The sequence below is a fragment of the Cimex lectularius genome, unplaced genomic scaffold (assembly GCF_000648675.2).
Source record: "Cimex lectularius strain Harlan isolate CLEC.00 unplaced genomic scaffold, Clec_2.1 scaffold4, whole genome shotgun sequence".
Taxonomy (NCBI): Eukaryota; Metazoa; Arthropoda; class Insecta; order Hemiptera; family Cimicidae; genus Cimex; species Cimex lectularius.
The window spans coordinates 736,024-762,546 of NW_019392723.1; the positions used below are offsets into that span (position 1 = coordinate 736,024).

At 32.6% G+C, this 26,523-nt stretch overlaps 1 protein-coding gene across 2 annotated transcripts in view; it reads right to left on the reverse strand.

Annotated features, from left to right (window-relative positions):
• Positions 1–255: 255 nt before the first annotated feature.
• Positions 256–26,523, reverse strand: part of LOC106672106 (microtubule-associated serine/threonine-protein kinase 3) — a 29,504-nt gene continuing 3,236 nt past the window's right edge. For both annotated transcript variants that reach the window (XM_014403258.2, XM_014403268.2), the window contains exons 2-22: positions 22,099–22,172; positions 17,608–17,710; positions 15,791–15,857; positions 15,602–15,710; positions 15,368–15,522; positions 15,089–15,164; positions 14,801–15,013; positions 14,511–14,742; positions 14,337–14,443; positions 11,160–11,390; positions 10,925–11,097; positions 10,782–10,852; positions 7,584–7,689; positions 7,391–7,512; positions 7,080–7,307; positions 6,519–6,948; positions 6,242–6,450; positions 5,972–6,180; positions 5,677–5,900; positions 2,421–2,529; positions 256–2,250 (exon numbers count right to left, since the gene is read on the reverse strand). In XM_014403258.2, coding sequence (XP_014258744.1) covers positions 1,105–2,250; positions 2,421–2,529; positions 5,677–5,900; positions 5,972–6,180; positions 6,242–6,450; positions 6,519–6,948; positions 7,080–7,307; positions 7,391–7,512; positions 7,584–7,689; positions 10,782–10,852; positions 10,925–11,097; positions 11,160–11,390; positions 14,337–14,443; positions 14,511–14,742; positions 14,801–15,013; positions 15,089–15,164; positions 15,368–15,522; positions 15,602–15,710; positions 15,791–15,857; positions 17,608–17,710; positions 22,099–22,172 — 4,394 coding nt within the window. In that variant the 3' untranslated portion in view covers positions 256–1,104. The remainder of the gene's footprint in view (positions 2,251–2,420; positions 2,530–5,676; positions 5,901–5,971; positions 6,181–6,241; positions 6,451–6,518; positions 6,949–7,079; positions 7,308–7,390; positions 7,513–7,583; positions 7,690–10,781; positions 10,853–10,924; positions 11,098–11,159; positions 11,391–14,336; positions 14,444–14,510; positions 14,743–14,800; positions 15,014–15,088; positions 15,165–15,367; positions 15,523–15,601; positions 15,711–15,790; positions 15,858–17,607; positions 17,711–22,098; positions 22,173–26,523) is intronic.

The following is a 26,523-nucleotide window of genomic DNA, read 5'->3' on the forward strand; positions in this document are numbered from 1 at the left end:
GCAACATACAGAAGCCCCTCAATTGAAATTTAAAAAATACGTATAACTAATTACAATATTACTTCTAAAAGGAATAATCAAATTAATTTTACAACTGCATTTAAAAAAAGGAATATAAGGCGAACATGTATAAAAAACAAGAACAATTTGGGAAGCTACTGTTAGTAACAAATCTAACTACATGAGATCAAAAAAAAAAAAAAAAATTACAAAACATAATCCATTTAATAATAAACAACATAAACTGTAGTATGAGACAGATATGTTATTCATAATCAATTACAATGGTAAAAATGAAGCAATAAATGAAGTCATTAGGAGAGTTTTATCTAATAAACAACAAAATCCTTAGAAAGTTTTATCACAAGACAAATCATATATTTTCCTGGTGTATAATGTGAAAATCCGCACTAAAATTGTTAACAAATAACATTTCGCACCAGATAAGTTTATTAATAAATAATTTTTCACAATAAATAAAATCACAGCCTATCTATACAAACACTTGGTAAATCATTTTTTTTTTACATCTATAATTATTAAAATGTTTTTAAGATTAGTTTTACAGAATTTACAATAGTAATCACACAATTATTTCCCCTGTGGTCAACAAACGGCATAATGTTTTACAGACTCATTTCTCACCTTTCCATGAAATCACACAAACATTAATACTTAAAAGTTAGAATCATAAACAGTCAACAAAATTACATGAATATCACGTAGAATTAAAATAAAAACAACATTTCCTGATATACATATGCTTTTTAAAGAATAAAAAAATATATATCTTACCTAAAAAAAAAAATAATAATAGAAAAAAATAAAATTAAATTTAAAAAAATAATTTTAAAAAACTAGTTTAGAAGTGTTGTTCATAAATATCATTTAAAAATAAAATAATGTACATAATTTGAGCATTTACAGCAGAATGAATAACATGGATACTATGTTGACATATTATTATTTTTAAAATAATAATGATTATTTAGAAAAAATAAAATAATAATAATAATAATTAAAATGTTGCGGACTATGTTAATGAGCTTTAAATGGAATATCTTCTGGTAAATTTACTTTTTACATTTGGTGCAATATCACGATTTATTTTTTATTTTTTTTAACAAGGGAGAGATGTTTCAGAGTAGTTTTACTCTTAGTTTTGCTCTGGGGTTGGTTTGTTGACTGTGAACCACTCACTTCAGGTTCGATATTTTTATTATTGTTACTATTGTTATTGTTGTTGCTATAAGTTTGAGTCGTAGAGTTGTTATTAGAGGTAGTACTAATATTTGTGCCAATAGTGCTAGTAGTGCTGTGGCTGCCAACATTAGAACTATTACCGCTGCTATTACTACAGATAGCAGGCGCTATATCGTCTTTTGTAGCAGTTGGTGAATCTTTTTCTTCGGCTATCCTTGGTAGCGGTTGGGATGATGAAATCGAAAGAAAGTCTGATTCTGATTCATCATGGGTTATTAAATGTTCTGGTTCGCTATTTCTTCTTTCCTTTTCCTTTCTCAAAGGATGTTCAGGGGGTTTGGATTTTACAGGATCGGCATCGGTGTTGATTTTTTGAACAGGTGGCGATTTAGATGTTATAGTTACCCGAGGGAGAGTGGATATAGTGACTTTGAGAGCAGGGTCACATAAGGGAGATATTGTAGTGGGGCAAGATTTTGTTTTTGTCTCTGCACTCCTTGGGTGCAAGCGATCAGGCGAAAGTGCCCTTCTTAAAAGTGGAGATCCCGGCTCGGCACTTTTAGGACGATTAAATCCTTTTTTTGTGGCAGTAGCTCCAGAACAACCTGGACTGTAAGATTGCGTGGTATTTGAACTTCCAGGTTGATGACCGGGAGGAAAAGCTAGAGGACTAGGAGAGCGAGTCGGTGAAGAAGGTACTGGAGAAGGTGAAGGTGTTCGGGCTAAAGGAGATAATGGAATGTGGCCAACTGATTTTCTTCTACTTGGTGAATGAATAGTCTTGGCAGCAGAATGAAGCTTATGTTTTAACCCATGGAGTGTGGATGGTCGTTGATAATGTGAAGTCGGAACTGCTGGACTACCATTAGACGAACTAGATGAACTGCCCGATGTATCAGAACTACGTGTATTTGGATCAGAAGGGCTCATTACAAGTTTAGGTGTAGACGGTGACCTAGTTACTGGGTCAACATGTGTAGTTATAGGTCTAGTAAAAGACTGGAAACTTCGGCTTGGTGTCACAAGTGACGGCGATGACACACCCATCTAAAATTGAATAATTTACTTAATAACACTTAAACTGGTCAATTTGTATTCATTCAGAACCAAAATTTCATATTAAAAAAATTATCAATAATTTTAAAACAAATTTGTGACTGGATGTTTAAAAAAAAAAAATAAAAAATAAAAAAAATATTTAGTAAAAAAAATAATACCTGTTGCATTTCTACACTTGCTCTTTTGCTACTTATCCTCCTGAAGAGGGATGCTTTTCGCCTTTTATCACCAATATCTCGTTTTTGCTTTCTTTGTTTCTGCAAAGACCTAGAGCACAATATTTTTGATTAATAGTTTGAATTTTCGCTTGGACAATATTAACATTTGTAGTTCAAATAAATATACACATAACTAAACAGAAAATAACTATAGTTTCATAGGGAGGGCTCATTTATTTACCTGTTTAACTCTTTTTCAAAAGAAAGATTACAAAATAAAATAAGAAATAAAGAAAAGATAGTTCTACTCGCTGGTTTTGCACTGATACAGATTTTGAGCATTAAATGCTCATCATTAGAAATAATTAAATTCACTAATTTCGTGGTCCGCTTGACCAATTAATACATTACAATTAATTAAGGCTTTTACTACTTAAACTCCACCTTATGAGTTTTCCCTCCTTTTTGCCATTTTTCGAATGTCGTGTAATCGGATTGGATTCTCGACGACAAATGAAATGGCCACTGAGAGCTTTAGTGAAGTGTACTTCATTTTAATCTTGAATTTTAATTTTGAAAAATGGCAAAAAGGAGGGAAAACTCATAAGGGGGGGGGGTTGAGATAGGAAGTTGATGTCCGAGTGGATCGAGGTCACGATAGCTTAAGTGGTAGAGCAGCAGCGTATCTAGCCGAAGATCGTGGGTTCGAATCCCGCTCGTGCCATTAACTTTTTTTCATCTCAACTAAAAACCTTAATTAATTGTAATATATTAGAAATAATCTAAAAGTATATTTTCTATGCAGGTTGTAGACAGTGACTTGCAAATACCCCAACAACACAATGTCCCATAGAACAGCTGGTTTAAAGCCGCTCAATTTTGCATGGATTACAACGAAAATAACCAAATCAACATAAATACTGCACTTATACTGAAAGCAAAATAATTGTTTTATCTAGAATTAAATTATATTCTTATTGCTGTTCTCCATGGATTTTACTATGTGCAGGTTTAAAATTGGGGGTAAATCAAAATCTATTATATTATTTTACACAACTGATGGAATATGTCAAAATGTTAAAAGACAGATCCCCCCACCAATATAGAAGATTAAACACCATTTGCTAATAGAGGAATTTAGCGGAGCCAGCATGAGTGCCGCCGCTTGCATGGGGAGTGAGATAGAAATGCTGTTACACCCCCTCAATGGCGAGTGTATATTCAGAGAACTGAATGCTATATCCTTTACACTGGATTGAAAGAAAACAAGAAAATACATATTCAAATACACATTTACATCCTGAAAACCACTTGGTCACTTTCAATTATTGAATTGATACGCTTATTTCATCATTATCATTTTTTATTAGGATTATGAAATGTAATTGTTCGTACAAAAATCCACGAACTAGTATTTGCAAATTACAATATTTCTGTTTCTCACTCCATGCATTATTATTTTGAAAAGCATACAATAATTCAGAGTTTTTTGAATATCTGGACAGTATGACAATGAAAGGGAAACCAAAATTGTCAATAACTTGCATAGTAAATTATCAATATACAGTAAAACTTCCACATAACGGACGCTCTTGGGGAATGAAATATGTATGCTCAACGGAAGTGACCATTCTTGGGGTAACAGTAAAAAAAAAAAATCGTATTTATAAGACAATGGTGCAATGGTGATTACAAGATACAACATCTTTTAAACACCGAGGATTTTTAGCCTTTTCTCTGTGTTTCAAATTCACTGAGCTACTTTTGAACAACAGCAAAGTTAAACGCACCTTTAAAACTTTTCCTCTCTCACAATGCTCATTTTTTAATTGCACAGTTTAGTCAGAAGTGCTTTAAGAAAATTAGCCAGTTTCATCATAATTGAAAATTCACTAATTTCATGGTCCGCTTGACCAATTAATATATTACAAATTAATTAAGGTTTTTAGTTGAGATAAAGTGGTGTCTGAGTGGATCGAGGTCACGATAGCTCAAGTGGTAGAGCAGCGGCGTATCTAGCCGAAGATCGTGGGTTCGAATCCCGCTCGTGCCATTGACTTTTTTATCTCAACTAAAAACCCTAATTAATTGTAATATATTAATTGGTCAAGCAGACCACGAAATTAGTTAATTTAATGGATTAAAATGAAGTGTACTTCACTAAAGCTCTCCGTGGCCATTTCATTTGTCGCCGAGAATCCAATCCGATTACACGACATTTGAAAAATGGCAAAAAGGATATCATGATAGCTCAAGTGGTAAAGCAGCGGCATATTTAGCTGAAGATAGTGGGTTCGAATCCCGCTCGTGCTACTGACTTTTTTATCTCAACTAAAAACCTTAATTAATTGTAATAATTGAAAATGTTTTTGGGTTCAAAATAGGCGCAATATTTAAGTTTTTCCATCCAGTTTTGTACAGCCTCAGTCTTTCGTTCCACTAATGGTCTTGAAAGAAATGTTAGCGGTGTTCTAAATTTGTTGAGCCAACCTTGAAGACTAACAAGCTTTAAAATCTGTTTGCACTAAATGTTTTGCAACTTTTAAGGCCTTTTCTCAGATAAGCAATCCCAGACAGTGGTATTTTACAAGTTCGAACAAAACCATTCAAATTCATCTAAAAGTTCTTTTTTCATTTCACTTGCCTGGGACTTTTCAATGGAAAACTGCACAGACAAGTTTCACACTTAGTTTTTCACTTTTGCTCATTTTAATTATATTAATTTTTTCTTAAGTCTCAAATGCACTGAAGAAAAACTTAAATATGCTTGCAAAGTGGTACAATTGAAATCTAGGAATATTGGAAAAATTTTGGAGGTGAACAAAACACATAAGGGAAACAGTGTTTCTCAGAAAACGTTCATTTTCTGGAGGAGGCTGTTGTCCATATCCTTTATTAGTGTCTAGCTTTATAGAAGACTTTAATGTCATAACGGAAGACACTGGGGAATCAGAATTCAGTCAACAGAAAATAGCCTTTTCACTTCCAGATGAAAAAAAAAAAAAAAAAATTGAAATGCGCTTGCAATGCTACTTTTGCCATTTCTGAAGCGCCCCTAGGAATTTTGAATGGAATTGTGTAGAGGGTGAAAAGTTTACAAAGTACAAATTGGAGGATGCAGACCATGTGTCCTCTGCGCTCAGGACAGTGGGCATGTCGTACACGTTACGTCTTCCACAGTCGATATGTTAAACTTCAAACGTCTAAATAATACATTACAAATCAAACGATAAGTAAAATAATTATTTTGACTGACCTTCTTGCTAATTTTGATTGCCAGGGCTCCCGTTTACGACCACCGGATTTAATTGACGTGTTTTCTAAAGGTGTAGACCTCAGTGTGACATGATCGCATCCAGATAAAAGAAGTTGTAAAACTTGTGTGTGATACAAGCCTTGAACAGGCTCTCCATTAATGTGGGTAATCAAATCCCCAGGCCGAAGTCCCGATTCGAAAGCAGGGCTACCATTTTCGACAGCCTTAAAACAAATATAAATGCAAAAATAGAAAATTTAAAAAAAATTATGTTATGAATAGAAATAATAACTACCATGACCAGATGATGCATTGTATAAAAATCGGTATCACCGTAGAACACTCGGATCGTATGAACGGTGAAACCAAAGCCAGATGGTCCTCTTCGTATAATTACAGGAGGTTTTAAACTTGTCACCAACGGAGATAACTCACGACATGGAGAATTGTCTCTTGAACTAGCGGTACTTGATCCACCAGGCGAGTCCATTTGAGGAACATCTTCTGTAAAAAAATAATAATAATAATTTAAAAAAATTTGAAAAGTTTAAAACTTAATATCTACCTCTGGCAGGGGGGATCATTAAAGATAATCCTGTGGCACTAAAGCTTTTGATTACTGCCCTAGAGCGATGCTTAGTGATAGGAAATATTGGAGCTATGGCCATTCTCACTGCTGGTCCTCCTTGGAATTGTTCTCCACTTACAAGTTTTTTGGGTTTTGTTGTTATTGGAGATAAGTCCAATTTATTTCTTTGAATGCCAGACGTTGTTCTGTAAATGTTTTGAGGAAAATTTCAATAAGACTTTAATCCATTATAATCCAGTAATTATTTTCTTACGTGGTAGGGTCGTCTTCAATAGAGATGGAAAACTTGGGTACTGCTTCCCTATTTTGAAGCCGACGTTTCCTATGAATTTGCGGAGAAACGTCATCGCTTTCGGTTTGAGATGAGTCAGGCGTAGTTGGATTTCCAGCATTTCCTTGGAGCGACTCCAATTCGTCAACACCTTCTACCTCACGAGAATCTTCTGTTTGACTGCTTGTATTTTGGGTTTGTTCAGCCTTTGAACCATTTCCAAAATTTATTTTTTTAGCAGCGTTTCGAGATGTAGAATTGTTTTGGCTCTCAAGATTACTATGGGGAAGAGACAAAGTAAACTTTGACTGCACTTTCCGATACTGAGGTGAACATGATGAAAAGCCTCCTAGCTGAATTGTATCTTCACTTTCATCTCCACTTAAATCATGATTATAGCGATCAATCCTGCCTAAAAATGAATTTTAATTAAATAAATTTCATATTCAATACTAATAATTCCTATTAAATAAAAAATTGTATCTAATTTTCATAAATGAACATTAATGGTTTACTAAATAAGAACAAATATAATAAACTTACTGTCAAAGTAACTTGTATCTTCCTCATGGTCCAACTGAGGCACAAATTCTGCTTTTTGCCGTAAGAGAGAATTCCAATCAAGACCGTTGAAATATGGGTGTTCTTTGACTTCGTGTGAGCCACCAGTTCCTAACCGGTCCCTAGGATTCTGCTGTAGCAATGCAGATATTATGTCTTTCGCTTCTTCTTGAACTGGCCAATCATCATCATCAGGCCACTCAATATCATCTGAAATAAGTCAAAAATAAGCAATCTCAAAAATTCCTTTTGGCGATTTTTCTAAAAAGTGAAACTAAAAAAAGATCTTGTACCATTTACAGTATGCGCGAAGAGTTCCTCAGGGGTATCACCAAAGAATGGAACACACCCAATTAAAAACTCATACAGGATTATCCCCATTGACCACCAATCGACTGGTTTTCCATATCCTTGTCTGTGCAAGTCACAATAAAACACAACATTATTCACAATAATCATATATTATTTTATTGTCTAAACAAATACCTTAAAATAACCTCTGGAGCAATGTATTCAGGTGTTCCAAAGACTTGCTTATCAGAAAATTGTCTGGAGTCTCTATCAATGTAAACCTCATACAGGTTAGTTGCCACTAGAAAATGTAATGTGGTTATTTATTATGGAGAAATATCTGTGAGATATACTGATTTTTATGGCAAAATAGCACTTGTAGATGATGGGTTCTGGTCTGCAAGTCAGTGAACTCATGTTGAACCGGCACCTACAGAGATTGTCTCCACTCGAGAGACAGACCCAGTAAGTGGCCGTGTGCCGGTACAACATGAGTTCACCAACTCACAGACCTGAGCCCATCATCTACTATAACACAGCCAGTTACAGTACATTACTTAAAAGGTATGTACACAAAACTAACAAACTTCACATCATTGCTAATGCCCGTGAGTGTGCTGGTTCAACATGAAATAGCACTTAGTGAAACAACCAAAATATTTTAATTTAATATATTAATTAAATATTTAAATTTCTATTGTATTGGAAGTCGTACAGAAAAAATACTGCAGCAACCTTTTATAATAATGTTACTAAACTTTGTAAGTATTAACTGAAAATATAATTAATGTATATTTATTGTTCAAATCTTGATGGCAGTTCTTAAAGAGAAGGTGCAGAACAATGCATTTTTGCAGCTAGGCTGTCTAGAAAAGAAGAATGTGTACTTGCGAGAATTACACACGGGTATTTAATGGCAAGCGAACCTCCACCTATGTGCGTGACATGTGGAGTTTTAACCACAGTCAAAGCACATACTGTTAGAATGTAAGATATACAGAAGGGCACGCATGACCAGTGGGTTGCCCGCCTCTCTACCCGAATTGCTAAATGACAGGGAAACAACAATATCAAGATTATTTAAATTTTTAAGGGAAACAGAATTGATTGGTAAAATCTGATTTATGGGGTGAAATAAAGAGGTGGGACCTGCGGCTGGCGCTTGGGTGTGATGGCCATAGATCATGACCCACCTTCACAAGAGGGGCTTTGATCACCAGGACTCAGAAATTTGCTTTCCCTTCACTTCAGAATTCTTGTTTGAGGGACCAAGTTAAAAGGGGAAAATTGGAAAATCAAATCAGGAGACCATTAGTCAAATTGACTAACGAGTATAGAAGAGGCCAGGAGGAGTCAAGTCGAAACATGAAGAGTGCTGAGTCCAGTAAAGACATGAGTAGAGTCCCCTTTTCCAGACAATGAGAACCAGGAAAAGCAGAGACATGTCGTCAGTTGTGGCTGACTTATGTAGACAACATAACAACAATATTGTCTACTGAAAACAAATCAATCAATATATCGGGTTGTCCGGAAAATAATGCAGGATTTTGGTATTAAACAAAAAAAAAGAAACTAGTTACTTTAAAGCAATGTTCTTTAATCAAAATAATTTCCCATACTCTCAATACATTTCTCCCAACGTGTTGGTAACTTATTAATTCCGTCTGAGTAGAATTCAGAATTTTTAGAATTGATAAAGTCAATAAATGCATTTTCCAGTTCCGTTTGATTTTTGAATATTATGTGTTGTAAGTAGTGGTCCAGGTGTCTAAAAAAATGGTAGTCAGTAGGCGAGAGGTCCGGAGAGTAGGGTGGGTGAGGCAAAGTTTCATAGCCAAGCTCCAATAATTTTTGTGACGTTACACGTGACACATGTGGTCGAGCGTTGTCATGCAACAAAATGGGCCCTTTCCGATTGACCAAAGAGGGCTTCATTACTGCCAATTTCTGATGCATGGTATTAATTTGGTTACAGTATGATTCAGCATTGATGGTTTCGCCAGGATTTAAGAAGCTGTAGTGTATTAAACCAAATGAAGCCCACCATACCGTAACCATTACCTTTTTTTGATGAGTTGGGGGCTTTGGAAAATGTATTGGAGCTTCTCCTTTGTCGAGCCACTGTCCAGAACGTCTAGTGTTATCGTAGAGAATCCACTTTTCGTCACATGTAACAATTCTGGCCAGAAATGGGTCATTTTTGTTTCGACAAAGAAGTGATGCACAAACATCAAAGCGCTGATTTTTTTGGCGATCGTTTAATGAGTGTGGAACCCAATTTTCGAGTTTTTTCACTTTTCCAATCGCCTTGAGGTGGTCAGCGACGGTCGTTTTACTGACTTTGAGTTGCTCTGCAAGTTCTCGAACAGTTGTTTTGGGGTTTTCTTCCACCACTGATCGCAGAACATCATCATTAAGAGAGGAAGGCCTTCCACGACCTTCTTCATCTTCAAGGCTGAAATCTCCCTCCCGAAATTTTTTAAACCACCTTTGCACAGTGCACTCATTAACACAACCCTCGCCCCAGACTTGGTTAATGTTTCTAGCCGTTTGGGCTCCGCTTCGGCCGAGTTTAAACTCGTAAAAGAAAATCGTACGAAATTCTCGCTTTGACATTATAAGGATGACTGAATTATTTCCAAGTAGCGGAATGCTACAGAGGTAAACAAACAATATCATTTGGAAGAGGATTAATAAGTGTTGACATTCATACAAATGAGTAATCCTGTAAACGTAAACAGAATATTTTATATAGATTTTTTTTAATGAAAACTTAAAATCCTGCATTATTTTCCGGACAACCCAATATAAAGATGCCCACACAAGTGTTGTAATAAAGGCATATGAATTTTATGTCTAATTTGTGTTTTTTTTAACCTTTCCTTCCTTCCACACAAACAAGCTCATACGTTAAACATCCTCACTTCACTTGATGATAGTGAGATAGAGCGTCTTACAAGGTAAATTAAATCCTAATAGATGTAATTCTCAAGAACAAACACCAGTTTATTAACACGAATGGGTTGTAATTTCTTCAAATGAAATTTAAGCAAATTATTGAACAGAATTAAATTATTGAAGACAGGTTATTAAAAAAAAGTAATCAAAGAGATCAAAGCATTGCATTTTTTACTATAACATTAAAGCAAAAACTGACAAGGTTTAAATGCTCGGTTATTTGAACTCTTAGGATTATAATTGTTACTGCACTGGACAAAAAAATTGTTTTTTAAATTAAAAAATACAATGACAAAATTAGAAAATATAATTCATAAAAATGTTGCAGACAAAATTTACGTTGCATTTGTAAATGATAAGATGGCGATTTTTTTAAGTTGGTTCAAAACAGTAGGATTAAGAAAAATAAATATATTATAAAGAAAAAAAACTTACATGACATTAACCCCATTTTACTCAACCCAAAGTCAGTAAGTTTAATATGGCCAAGTGCAGTTATTAACAAACTGAAAAAATGACAATACAGAATTCATTAAAAAGCTGATTATAATTTTTTCAAGTCACATTAGTTTTCTTACTTGTCAGGTTTCAGATCACGATGAACAATGCCGTAACTGTGTAAGTATTCAACAGCAAGTACCGTTTCAGCAAAATAAAATCTAGCCATGTCAGGTGGAAGAGGACCGATAACCTTAACAAGGGCAGCACAGTCGCCACCCTCCACATACTCCATTACGAGACACAAATGTTTCTATTCAATGAAAAAAGTTGTAATCAGTGATTGGTAATTTTCTCAAATAAATTGACACTTACCTTTGTTTCAAAACTGCAGTACATACTAACAACAAAAGGATTATCGGTGAAACTCATTATGTCCCTTTCTGCAAACACCTGTTCAATCTGATTCCTTAGCATGAGATTATTTTTAATAATCTTCTTCATTGCAAACCGCTGCCTTGTTTCTTTATGCCGAACCAAATATACAGCTCCGTAAGCTCCATTTGATATGAGCTTAACAACATCAAAATCTGATTCTGAAGGAGTCTGTAAATAATTGTTTATTAATTGGTGTAATTTCACACCTAAAAAGTTTTAAAAACAATTTTTCTGTATTATTTTTTGTATGGTACAGTGATGAGCCTAACTTATCAATCGAAATGTTAATTTTTGTTATTTTTAACAGGAATGGTCATCCCATAGTAATAATTTCATGCATTATGACAATACTTCCATTTCCTATGGTAATAATTAGGGAGTAGATTTCTAAGTGCTTGCATATTTTTTTAAAGCCATATATTGTCATATTTCCACTTACTATTTATGTTTTAACACATTTTAAAGCCATTTAAAACATGTTAATGTTAATAGTTTGGGGTAAATTAAATGTTTTTACATATTTCTATCACATATTATAGGATTTTTAACATTCATTTAATAATAGTGAAGTATGGCATTAAAAGAAAAAAAAGAAAAATGCCCTTCTTAATTTTACTTTTAAGAAACAGTCAATCTAAGTTTACAGACATCTGGGTCTCCAAACACAGTTTCTCAAAACTTCCTTCTCATATTTTAGCAATGTACTATTCAATTTTTCTAATTGTTTCTGTATCGTTTACTGGTTTTATATGCCGAAGAGTATCAAAATGTCTTGACTAAATTAAAAAAAAGAAGACATTGTGTTGAGAAGCATTAGTGAGTTTCCTGACAAGACATTCATCCATGATTCGGATATTCTTTGGGTGCAAAGATTCGAAGTTACCCAACACATTGTGACTTGAAATTATAAGGAGAAAAAAAATCTTATTAAACATCAATTTCGACTCCATCAAACTTTTTTCAATGCCAATATGTCCTACAAATTAGAGCTGACATCCCTTTGAAGAAACTTAATAATGCCGATTTTATGAGTTTTGGAAAAATATATCGAGTGGAAAAATTTCTTAGTGGACATATACCAAGAAATTTAGGCAAAATTCGGAACACAATTAAAGGTGGGCTCCAATTTGGGCTTCAGTAGAGGAAACCACAGATAGATGGTATATCACAAATGTTATCATGGTAGGAAAACTTGACTCCGATTTACCTGGTGAACCATACCTTTTAAATTGTGAAATTTTAGAACAGTGTAACCTACCGCTGTTAAGCTCGATCTCGGTATGGTCTGGATGAAAAAACAAACTCAATTGTTACTGCCAATCTTTCCATCTATTTTAAGGTCATCAACAGGACAAACAATCATATATTTCCAAATTTATATAATTAAGTTTTTTTTAATGGTTTCAAATTTCTTTGAAGATAGACTTAGTCCAAACATTGCCAAGGACTGTGATTAGAGGCAGATAACAATTAATACGTTTTTCATCCAGACCATACCTAGATCCAGATTATTCGTGAGTAAAAAAAGTGATTGATACATCTAACACTAAACATGCCACTGTTGCAAGTTTTTTAATGATTCGATAAGAATTCTCTGGTCTAGTGGAGTTTTACATGAAAAAGTACTATTGCATTTATCTGACACAGCCCCATAGCAGATACAAATTCATTTTAAGACCTGATCATCGCTGTTTCAATTTTGAACATTTAAAATATTATGTCATTTCCAATAATTTAAAAAAATGAAATTAGTTCAGTTTTGTTTTAATCTTTTTTACAAAATTATTTATTTTACAAAAATAATTATACATTTTGTCAGATATAAAGACATATTTTGATTTTTTTTTAATACTTAAAAATCCGCTCCCAAGTAAAATGAATAAACATGTTATTTTCATGATTTCCATGCACACATTAATGTTCAAGGAGAGTTCTGGCCTTTTAGTCTTTTTGTTCACAAAAAACGTTTTTTAAGTAAAGAAATTTTAGTACAGAAATAGTAGTTAAGTAGGCAAGGCAGTTTTGAAAACAGGAAGTGCTCAAAAATTTTTTGAACAAATTGTTTTTAGTAAACTAGATTTTTCTAGCATTTTTTGATATAAAAGATTTGTGGATGTGCTCAAAAAGAATTTTTGAAAATGTGAAATTTTAATTATTTTTATCATTTTTTATTGAACTAATTTTTTTGTGCATCATTTGGTGTAAAGGAGTTGCATTTTTGAGTAGCGGAAGTGCATGATTTAAAAATTAAAAGGTCTACACAGATCAAAATGGCATCAAAGAATGTATAAATCCCAATGTAACAGAAACCCTGCTATTATGAAAATTCTCAATTCTCAATGAAACAATATATCACAAAAAGCACGCTTAAAATGTTGTAAATTGAACGCAGAGTAGGAAAAACTGCTGGTGAAAAGTTACATTTTTGAACTTCATGTTTTATTTTATTATTATTATTATTATTTTGTTGCTTCTGTTCAATATTCTGAATTGCTTTAGAAAAAAAAAAGAAAAAAGAAAAAAAAAGATAAGGACAAGAGCTAACGGTTTTGTCAAGCTCTTTTTTGTTTGTTAATAAAATTCAAGCCCTCATAGGAATAAGTCAAGCAGTTAGAAATGATAAATTTGGGGTGAGTATGTTGTTTAACCTCTTTTAAAGATAGTTCTTATTCAGGGTTTTAAAAACTGTGAGTAAGAACAATCTTTTAATGAGTCAAGCTTTTCTTGAGAAAAAGGAAGATAAATTCAGGTAATTTTTCAAAATGCATTTTCAGGCAGTTTATTAAGGCTGAACGGCTTATAAAATAATTATTTGTGTTAAAATATATATCAAAATGTTCATAAGAAAGCCATGAATAAAATAAGACCAATCACATTGTGACCATAGTTTTCATGAGATATTAAAGGGATAGTTAGGGATGGATTAAATTTCATAGATTTTTTAGATATTAAAGGAAAAATGGAAGGATTAGGAAAAAATCCAAGAATTGGTCTACCCCTCTTAAGTGATGCTGCAAAGCTATCACAAATTTATTTACTTTTAATTTATTTATCAGAATATATCAATAATGAAGCCTTCTAAAAGCATAAATATTACTGATTTTATGACATTACCTTTGGAAACTGTACTTCTCCTTTTGGAGTCGAAGTCTGAACAGTAACATTGTCTTTATCCTCAATTACGTTGTTCAATTTCAAATCTTGGAAGTCCTCATTAAAATCTTAACAAAAGATTATAACAAAAGTTACTAATAAATTCAAATATGATGAAAATATGTGCCAGCATACCTGCAATCGGATCACGGTGAAGCCCTAGTTTTGTTATTATGTACTGTGGTATGTCGTTTTTAATCCCTTGACATATTTTTGCTTGCCCCTCGGCTTGTTCTAACAAATGGTAAAATTCTTCTGGGTCAAATTCCAAACATTCAAGCAATCTTGCCGGTCGAGATATGATCAACATCAGTTTTCTGATAAAACCTGCTGACTGAATTGCTGCTTCTGATGATTTCTCTTTCGTCTAAACCAAAAGATATGTGAACAATAAATACATTTGTGAAATATTGAGTTATACACACCTCTGTTAAAAGCCGTTCTAAATTATCTGACAGTTCATAAAAATATCTACGCGTTATAAGCTTTTCCTCCGACTTTTTCAAACAATCCCTTGCTAATTCAATCACCTGGTGATGGACAAAACGTACTATCGGCAATGCATCCAACTCTTCAGATTCTACTTGTTTATTTTCATTTATAAAACTTCTTAACCTTTCCTCCATTTGTCTTGTGGCCTGTAATTATTAAAAAATATATAACGATGATAATAAATATTTTAAAAATTCAAGATTTTTTGGTAAGTAAATGACCTTAGGAAATCTTTCTTTATACAACATGTTCATCATAACTATATCATTATCCATTATAGGTGAACGACTTGGACTGCTGTAATAAAACATATTAATGTTTTGTTGAATTTTTATTGATCAGCCAATTTTATAACAGGTAAAAAAGTGGGATGAAAGAGCCTGAAAATGTGCCAATGATTCTGCTAAACATTCCTTTCGCCCCAATGTTTTTACCACAACATTAATAATAAATATTATTATAAACATATGTACTAAAACTAAAAGCAAAATTAACATTACCTTAAACTACGAGACCTAGGCCTATTAAATGGGCTTTTCCTGCCTTCTTCTTCAGCACTTTCATTTGATGAAAAATGTTTTATAAGAATATGAAGTTCATCATTAGTAGGGATATTTGGTAATTGGTGAAGTCGTTCCTGACTCGAGCAAAGCGACTGAAAACAAAAATTATAAGAAACTTAATATTTATTTTTCAATTTTCTATGAATTAATACTCATGGGAAATATACTCACTGATACGTTTGAACTACCGGGAGTTGTTCCATAACCGGATGAAGGTAAAGACGCCACAGACCAACGCCTACCATCACCTCTACCATCATTACTCAAGTGATTGTACGGCCTAAAAGCGATTGAAAAATGAAAATAAATACAGTAGATGAGAAATGCTTTAAAAACATGAATGTAGGATCTCATATAAACCTTTTGAGTGCAACAAATGGAAAATGTTGATTTGGAGACATTCGAGGGCTTTCCAAAGGGCTACCAGCTAAAAAACAAATACAATTTATAACTGTTTCCTAATATAGATTACTAATTAATTAATTATTGTCTTTATTTACAATGTAAAACATTATTAACTGGTAGAAAATTGAAAACATGCTGAAACAAACTTAATATAAAATAAAGAATAGAGTATCTGTGTGAACATAACATAATAAAATTACACTTTCCCGGCATTTCAGCATCCTGTCCCATTTTTAAGAATTATTTTATTTCTTAATATTAAATAAACTTTTTAAAAATAAGAATTGTTAAGGGATCAAGCAGTTGGAAAGAAGGTCATACTAGCATGGGTTTTCAGCCAAAGAAGCCGCTGGAAGAACACACAACACTTCCCAAATTGTACCCCTAGCAGATTTAAAACTATCAATTCCAAATACAGTAAAATGAGAATGGAAAAAACTGATGGGCACGTAAAAATAGAAATAGCTTTGCCAAACTGTGGCAGTTTAGGAAAAACATAGTCCTTGGTTCACGGAGAACATGTCAAAAAAGTAAAAGGCCATAATGACAAGATTACATATAGGTCATTCAACAAGGTCACATATAGGTCACTAGCACCTTCTGGCTGGAAAGTGACCACATAGGTGCTTATTATGTATGAATAAAATAACAGCTGAGCACATTTTTAATTGTAGATGCTGATGCAAATATTTTGAAATATCATCAGATATGTATGTAGTCTTGGGGCATGGCGGTGGGCACAGACACTACTCTGGTACCTCATAGCTATAGGGATTCTTAAATGTTTTTTTGTATTAAATTATTGGAATGAATGTAATTTATTAGCATGAAAGTAAGGGGTTATTTAATCCCATCTCAAGGGATATTGAATACTCTGGGGTGGGAGTGTGATGTCTGGATGGTAAAAGTAATTTATTAGCGAGAATGGAGTAGGTTCGACCATGCCCTGAAGAATATAGAGTACTCTGGAGGATTTAATGGGACCAGATTTCTGTTTGTATAGGATGATGTTATATGTTTTGTGTTTATTCTGTGGTTGACAACCTGAGGTACAAATGTCTAGCATTTTAGGATATCGACATAGTATATGCATAAAAGCAGAGTCAGTAACAGACTGAGATGCTCAAATGGCTGCAGTTTGAAAAATACGCATGAAAGATCAGAAAAATATGTAAAAACATGCAAAGGGCTGGCGATGACATCAGCTTTGGTTGTCAGCCCTTAAACTTCCCACATTGTATATATAAGGATTATTTCAACAAAAGTTGAAAAACCAATGAATTGCCAAAAATGGCTGAGCCAGCTGAGAAACTTAAAATTAATTATATTTCTTGGCTTTCTTTTCAGGAACAAGAAAACCATCAAATTCTTCTTTTTATTGATGTCAATTTCAGGGCATCAGCTTCCCCTCATCTATCTCGTTTTCTTTTCAGAATCACAATAAAAAGAAAATGAGTTTGATGGTTGTCTAGTTCCTGAAAAGAAACCCAAGAAATATAAAAAGTCAACAACCGGAAAAGAAGAATAAAAAATTTAAAATTAATTTGTCTGACTACCCATTACTTTAATATTGAAATACAAAATACTTTATTTCATTAAAATAAACCAATTGGAAAAATAAATAAAAAATTGTTAAAAATTGAGATTTTCTCACATCTTGACTTTATTACACACTGTGAATATTTTGTTCTCCGAAAATGAGAACATAAGTTGGACAATTAGAACGTGGTAGGCATCGTTTATAAGTCCTTGAATATGAATATCATTCGCACCTGATAATGGAGATTGACATCTCGGCATTGTCGGAGAAGTATTTGCGATAAGGCTTTTTCTTTGTAGCATTTTATTACTCCTACGGCCCACATTTGACTCCCTCTGAAAAAATCAAAATTATATTCATTATTTTCTATTCCATGTGTATTATTAAAATAATATTACAACCACCTTTTATACCTTATAATCATTAACGTTAATTTAATAACAATATCAAGTACTCCACCGACCAAACGGAATGAGTGTATTGTATGGATGTATTTATGTGTATGAATGTATTTATCTGTATGAATGTAGTGTTTGTAAATAGAAGTGTGAATAGAATATTGACTTGACTTAGCTTGGGGCTGAAATGACCCAGATGTCGGAAGCCCCAGTAAAAAAAAAAAAATAAATAAAAATAAAAAAATAAAAATAATAAAAAAATAACATTGTAACTGTGAAAGTAATTTTTTTTGGGGCGGTGGTTTTTAACTTTTTAAGTAAATTGCCTAAATAAACCTTTTAATTAATACCAAAACTACAAAAGAGTCATTTATTTCAAACATAAATAATCTTTAATTGGTTTTATATTGTTTGATTAACAGAATAACAGTGGAAAAAAAATCATTGTTTTATCATTTTTTACAACCTTTTATATGTTAAAATCATTACCGTTAATTTAATAATATTGAAATTGAGAAATTAATCAGTTAAATTTTGTTTTGGATGGTGGTTTATAACTTTTTAAGTAAATTGTCTAAATAAATCTTTTAATTAATACCAAAACTACAAAAGAGCTATTTATTTCAAACATAAATAATCTTTAATTGGTTTTATATTGTTTGATTAACATTGGGAAAAAAAAGATTTCAAGGTATTATCATTTTAAACGGCAAATTTAACAAGTAGGTCAATATTAATACTCCTTTCTAATTGGAAACTGGCAATCTTTTTGCTACTTGAATGCATAATTTATAGAAACAAAACACTTGTTCGAAAATGAAAAGGTTGAATTCAAACTACAAAACTGCCACAAGACAAATATTGTATGTGAGCATAATGCTTAAAAAGACCTAAGTAGCCAAGTTCCTTTAAGACTTTTTTAAACCAAAACAAAAAAGACTCTAGGATTAATGGGATAGAAAGATTCTAAATAAGATGCACTGGAGGTATTAAAAGAAAAAATAAACTGTATTCTGGGACTGAAAGCCCCCTGGAATAACTAATTATAAACATATCCTATTTAAAAATGATTTAAGCCTGATCAGGCTATAGAAAAATATCTATTTACAAAAATATAGATACAAAATATAAAAGGGACAATTAAATATCATCAACAACACTTTATAAGGACAAATCGTAAAAAAAAAGAAGAAGATGGCAGATAAGAGTGAGGAAGGGAATTTCACAGGTTGGTAGCATGGATGTGTGAAATAGGAAGGTATCTTACGGAGGAAGGAGCCAAGGAAATATTGCCTGCAGTAGGAAGGGCATGACCAGTTCAAGTCTGAGTACAGATCAGTCACGTGGGACATCTTTGGCAAGTTGAAGATAAGACATACAAAGGAATTCATTAGATGTTTATGTGTATCTTCAAGCTACTTAATGAGTCCCCCCCCCCGTAACCATCATCAAAGGGTACTAATGGGGAGGAGAAGATTTCTCTCTCCCTCACCCTCTCATTCTCTCTTTTTCCCTCTTACTATAATTCACTATCATCTCTCACTCTCAATCACTATCTCTCTCCCTCTAATTCACTCACTCTTTCCCTCTCTCACTCACTCTCTCTCTCTCTCTCTCTCTCTCTCTCTTTCCTCTCTCATTCACTATCTCACACTCATTCTCACTCTTTTCTCCCCTCTACCAAACAATTTTTATTTATTTCTTTTAAAATACTAACTTCTTGAATTTTTTTCAATTTGAAGTACCGAGGATTGGATTAGGGAGAGAGCACTGTAGGGTAATTGTTAATGGTGAACAGAGGGCTGGAAGTAAGGGGCTAGATCCAAACACAATACCTTGAGATTATTCTATCTTAAAGTTAAGCCCATTTTTAAACACAAATGAGTGACATCAAAAACCTCAAGTGTACACAGACCCAGTGCCGGTTCAATAAATTTAGTTTACTTATTGTATATACTTGAATATATATCTACTTTTATTCTTCACATTTTGATTACGTGGTCTATTATACAACTCCCAAGCTTTCCATCTTTCATTAGGACATTATGAGGATTCTACAGACAAAAAAGCATTAATATTTGTTAATAAACAACAGTTGGGACCAGTTTACTTACATTAATCTTGTTAAATATTATAAATAAAAGGCTTCTTTGGACTAAAAGGTAGAAAGCTGGTTGCTTAATAGAGGAAATTATCAATGTCCCAATTAATTTTTGTTGCTGGATACCTCCATAAACATTTTTTATAGCTTTACATTTTGGAATAAGGTGAGATGATGAATAGCCAAATGAGGAAACAGATTATTATCTATTTAACCGCTCTCTACTATCATCCACCTAAGAGCTTTTACTACCGTATATGTATACTGTATTTATTTTCATCAGTTAACAATATAACAAATTATCTTAAATCATTGGGGGGGGGTAATGAACGTTAACCATTCTCATTATTGCCAAATGTCTAAGCATGAATTATTCTACGGCTGAATGGTGCGAGAAAGTTCAAAATTAGAATGCAAACGAGAACAATTGATTAGTTTTATTTGTGTTTACAGTCACTTCAACAAATTCACCTGCAATCTAGTTTGTTTTTCTTCATATTTTTATCTTTTATTTTGTTATTTTGCTGAAACAGTAGTGATCATGCTTGTGTAAAGGGTCAAATTTAGTTAAGCAGAATTTACAATTTATTATTTATATGCTCAACGATAAAAAATATTATAATGCACTATCTATTACCTGGTTGGAGAGTGGAGGAAGCAAAATTCAATGACAATTCAGTATGAGCTACCTACAGAGTGCGAAGAAAAATGAACAAAGTAGACAAAAAAAACTTTCTAATCTTATCAACCAGCTTACATTCATTTTTGTACATTCTTGTGGAGAATATGTTCTTTGTCTTAATTTGTATCATTATATCAACTGGCCTTTATTATAAAACATGAAATAAGTTTGGTGTTCATATTATAGTTCAAATGTTCTCTTGATTAGTCATTAATAGAACCTACAAGGGGAGGCTACGGTCGTGGGGTCAATGATTTCAATAAAACTTTTTTAGAGATAATAGATTGAAAAATATTAGACATATGACCGAGGGTTCCATCCACTGGGCCCAACCCAGGAGCCAAGAAAAAAATATATTTTATTGTAAATTGACCAAAAATTGCATTCACAAAGCTGCACTGCTCACAGCACTCTCAATCAATTTGAATGAAATTTTAAGGGATGTTCATAAATCAATAAATTTTAGAATTGGTGCAGGAGTTGAGCGAAATTAGTCCTAAGTAGGCTATAATAAAGTATTAAATATTGTGGCATATTCTGGCTCTGCAAAAGGGTAAAATTTAATTTGAAAATTTGTTCATAGATATAAAGATTCCGAATATAGATTTCTTGCTTCATAGCTTCTTTAGATTTCTTTCCTACTAGTTTTCTTGTAATTCCTTCATTTATACCCACTAGACAAAAATTATGAACAATTTCAAATTACAAACATATGTACTTCATACCCAGGGGAGGTCATATAGTTAGATTTATTTTATTTACAGCGTTCATTTATCTATTTACATCACAGCAATGAAGTAAGAAAGACATTACAATTTTTGATGACAGTGGGCTTCCTGGGACTAATTTCGCCTTTTTTTTTTTTTTTTGCTCCTAGCTCAAGTTTTTTTGTAACTTTATATATATGTAACCTTACTAAATACTATCTTCCATATTAATCGAATGATATATCATAATCTTGAAATACATGTGCCACAAATTGTTTAAAATATTTTGTTCTCAAACTTTTCACCTTCTAATGCCTTAAATTTTTGTTTTGAAATTACAAAAATGATTATAACTTTAAAACGACTCAACTGATCCACATGAAACTTTACAGTGGTTTAGAACCCTATAAACTACATTTAATACTACATGTACCTGGTCTCAGTAAACACAGAACCTGGAGATAAAGAATAAAATGTCTGAGTCGTTTTTGTTGATTTTATCTTTATCTTTCTCACTTATAATAACATAAAAAGCAAAGGTTATTGACATCATTTAAACGATTCTTGTTATGTTAAATTTGAATACCATCTATTGGATTTATGAATTTTTAAGTGTATCACTGGACATCGTAGACCTAAAGGCTGATCATGCCCAAAAATGTCTTCTTTTTTTCTGTAAAAATTCATGTTTAAGGTCTTTAAAGGGTGTTTAAATAAATCCAAATTGTTTTTCTCAAAACAATTTTTTTGCCTGCTTTATGTAGTCTTCTTTTTTTTAAATTTTTATATATCTTCTCTAATGAATGAGTTGCAAATAGAAATGAAATAATCTTACCACGCAACTAGATAAAGATGGTGCTGACTGGCCTAAAGCTGAATTCCTCATAAAAATTAAGTTTGATGATATATCTGAAACACAAAAATTGTTCCATTTAAAAAAATTCAAATTAATAGTGTTATAAATATATCAATACTTGTAACCAGGTACTGAACATAAAATAATCATTAATATTTTGAAAATATTTATCACCAAAAACAAGTAACACACCTGTCTTAATTGATTATATGAAAAATTTAATACTTAATCAATTGTTAACATAATGAAAATAATTACACTATTAAAAAAGCTTAATAGAAAGTGACAGTCTATTTTGTTAATATTCAACCCATTAGATAAAATGTATGTCAACATGAATGCTCAACATAATGAGTTTGCCATTCCAGGTGAATCATCAGTGTTGACAATTTAGGGTGATTACATAATTGTTACAAACTGAAGGGTTTTTCAATTAATTTTACATTGATATATTCATAAATTTTTTTATAATGTATGGGGATTTAGTTGATATTTAAAATCAGTTTGATTTAGGATTTTGGAGAATAGGAAAAAAATATAAAGACAACATGGTAGCATGATAGAAAAGAAAATTATTCAGTCAGACCAATAGCCACTGTACATGAAGCCATTGCAACTAATTCAAGAAAAACAAATCTTTGAGTGAAACCGTAGAGGGAAAGACTAGGAATTTAAATTATCTAACAAAAGTCTTACCGGTTGCAAGATAAATTGAAAAAGTGAGAAAAAATAGCAAAATAAACACACCATAATTATTTAATTGCCTGATTGAAAACAGTCTGTAATATAATTTTGTATGAAACATCCATCCTCAACACCCCACCTCAAATGCAAGATTCACACCACGAAATATGCTTTGAATTCTATTTGGACAAATCTCATCTCTAATAATCTCATCCCTGTTAGAAATAAATTCAACCTTTTTTTTAGCTATATGCCACTCTACCATGTGCTATGTCAGGCTTTAGGCTTTCAATAGTATTACGTAACTGAAGCCCTGCAATGCTATTTCATTTGTAAAGCCTATTTTCTCCCATTGTTCACCCCTAATTATGTGATTTACTTGGAGTCTTGGTTGTTTTTTTTTTTTTTCATTAAAGTTATACGTACATACGTAAAGCCCCGAATCTTCAAATCACCGGCTTCCTAAACTAAAAGTGCTAGAGATTATTAGACAAAATCTCATGCTTCTTCTCTTGGATTGCTTTGGCTCATCAATTCCATCTCAATGCCAATTTTTCTCTGGATAATCTTAAAAAATGACGATTTTTGAGAGTCAATGGGGTACAATATTCTGACATCTCTTACATTACATATTCACGCTAATAAATACATTCACACATACAAGCCAGATACAGGAAACTATAAGTACTATTACAGTAAAACAACCCTGCTTTCTCCAAAAATCGGAACATAGGACCCAGATACGCACTACAGTGCTCAAGCACAATTCTCATATCGGGTGACATTCCTACACGCTTTCTATTATAGCCAAGGAATTGCACCCTTCAATTAGGTGGGACACATTGAGCAACCTTTCTCTACATGCCGGACAAATGTGGGTTTGGAAGAACAGCAATGTTTATTTACTTTAAATGGATCAACAATTCTTAATTTTGACAAATGGTTGCTGCCTATCATTCTGGTCTGAATAGCTCACTGTTTGTGACAGGCGCCTTTGGTGTATCACCAACTCCAGTGGTGGGCTTGTGTATTTTATCAGTGAACTTATAGGTGAAACATGCCAATAAACAACCAACCGACCACCAGCGAAAGGCTAAAATAAACAATAAGCAAACCAGAAATCTGAATCAACCAAACTATTATCACTCAGGGCAGACTTAAAGAAGGAAATTTTACTTTTTTTTAAACAAAACTCAGTGAACGACTGAACTAATGGTAATTCTTGGGTCTGCCTATTGGTGACCCCAAAAATTCACAAAAGGGCCATCCGTAAGACTCACAAAGGAATTACTGGATGGTAAGCCCTTTGGGTTGGACTCCTGACCAGGGCACTACTGCCTAAGAATGCACATGCACCAGATAGGAGAACTGATAGAAGAAACACTGGGCAGATATTGCCAGGAAGAAGAGGAGACCACAGAACAAATTCTATGTTTTTGTGAGGGTTTATGTAGATGTTGATTTTTACAACTAGGAGAGGAAACACTGCAAGCAAGATCCTACACTAAGAAGCAGTTGACAAGGCTGTAGAGGTTGACTAACAACCTGAAGTACAACCAGTGTGTCCTAAAAAAAATATATATATGTATTATAGAGGCACAATAGAACAATAGGTCAAGGTGCAGAAGGCTTTGTGGCCACCTCTATTCATCCCTATCCATGCCACCCTTCTTTGATAGTGGGTACTATAAAAACCATTCCGTCTTAACCAATCTAAAAATGTTTTTAAATGAAAACGTACACACAAGCATTGGACAATTAAATTATCTAATATTGTTTTCAACAGTGTTTTTTTCTTATTTAACATCAAAATACAAAATGTAATAACCATTATAATAACATTTTGACAGTATTTCAGCTGTTTTCGCATTTACGATTATGTTGGATGTCTCACCTCAGTGACACAAGGGGTTTTATCCTAATGAACAAGGGAAAATATATGATGCACGTCCATTTGGTAATTGCGAACTTGATAAATAAATAAAAAAGTGTAACACCAGAACTTAACTTAATTAAATTACTTAATACTTTTTTAATCATGGTTCACATTGAAATATAAAACTTTTAGCCTTTCTTTTTTTCATAGTTGATAATTGATAATCAATGATCAATTGTATCACAAGGACATGAGAGATTGTCCAATTAGATTATATACACAATTTATACAATATATGAAAGCTAACAAAATTTATGTTATGCTTTGAATGAACCAATTCAAAAATAACATGAAACCGTAACATTTTTTTAACATTTATAAACAATAAATCACATTAAGTTTCATAGCCACTGCTTGCATATAAAGCTATTTTGAGCATTGAAATGAAATAAATTTTTGAGTGAAACCTAATAAGGAAATATTGCAAATTTATATTATCTAATACTGTCATATTGGGCACGAGATAAAATTAGACAAGTGAACTGGATAAATAAAATAAGTATGACACAATGTTCTTTTGCATCATTAAATTACCAGATACTTTTAAAGCCTGATTCACATTGCGGGGGGGAATTAAAAAAATAAAAAATAAAAATTAACAATTGTTTTATTAAAATATATTTAAACCTTTCTGACAGATTTGATGATGTGTTGGGAGATGAATTGTGTCAGTGTGACATGCAATATATTCTTGGTTCATTTAAAAAAATGTAATTATCTTAAACAAAGCAATGTACAGTGTATTTCACCATAGCCACAATGAAGCAGGTTTGATAAATTTAAACAAATGTTATTGAGTAAAGCCATATAAGGGAAACATTAGAAAATTAAATTATCATCGTTATATTGTCATGAGATAAAATAGAAAAAAACAACTATTTAAAGAAAATAAATCATGTAAAACTTAACTACAACAAATAGTTTTTTTGTAATAACATGGTAGCTTTTAAAGAAAATATATCATGAAAGGCCTAATCACTACAAATGGTTGTTTTGTAATAACATAGTAGCTTTTTTTCTTTCTTTTTTTTAATGTATGATCAATTGTATCAAAGTGACTTAAGAGATATTCAACTGTTTGAAAATAAATTTTAAAACAAATTAATAAAAATATGAAACAATAAATCATGCATGGGTGGGGTCGTCCGAGAGGCTCTTCGTGTGTCAACGACCTGTGGATGCCCCCCCAATTACCTGAGCCGGAAACGAGGCATCGTCCCTGCCTGATTAAGAATAGGTCATACATGGTTGACACATGGGCACCTGCTCCTAGGCCAAAGCCAGTGCAGGTGCTTCTTATGCAGAGATAGGTTGCTCAAAGTGACCCATAAAACAGAAGCTTGTCATGCATTGGCTCCTTACAGTGAGCATATAGGCATGCCACCAGATTTAAGAATCGTTCTGAGACACAATAGCAAGTTTATGGGCCCCCTACTCCGCTTTTTATAGGGTGTGGTTTTTTTTATAATGTATATAGATCTGTTTTATGTGTTTTGTGGTTATTTGTTTTGTATCAGTGAGTGTATTTATTATTATGAGTGGTGATATATAGTGTCAACATCATCCCTCCAGCAATATGCATGTTAATTATTGTTAATTACAATCGCTGAAGTACTTAATTTTACCTTTACATCATATCATATTGTCACAATTTGGTTAATTTGTTGGTGATATCTCCAGAATGATTGAAATGTATGTTGGATGAAGCAATTTTTTTTAAACTTTAGTTCACTATTACCACTTTATATTAGATTTACATTAGATAGTTTTTGTTAAATAGTTGT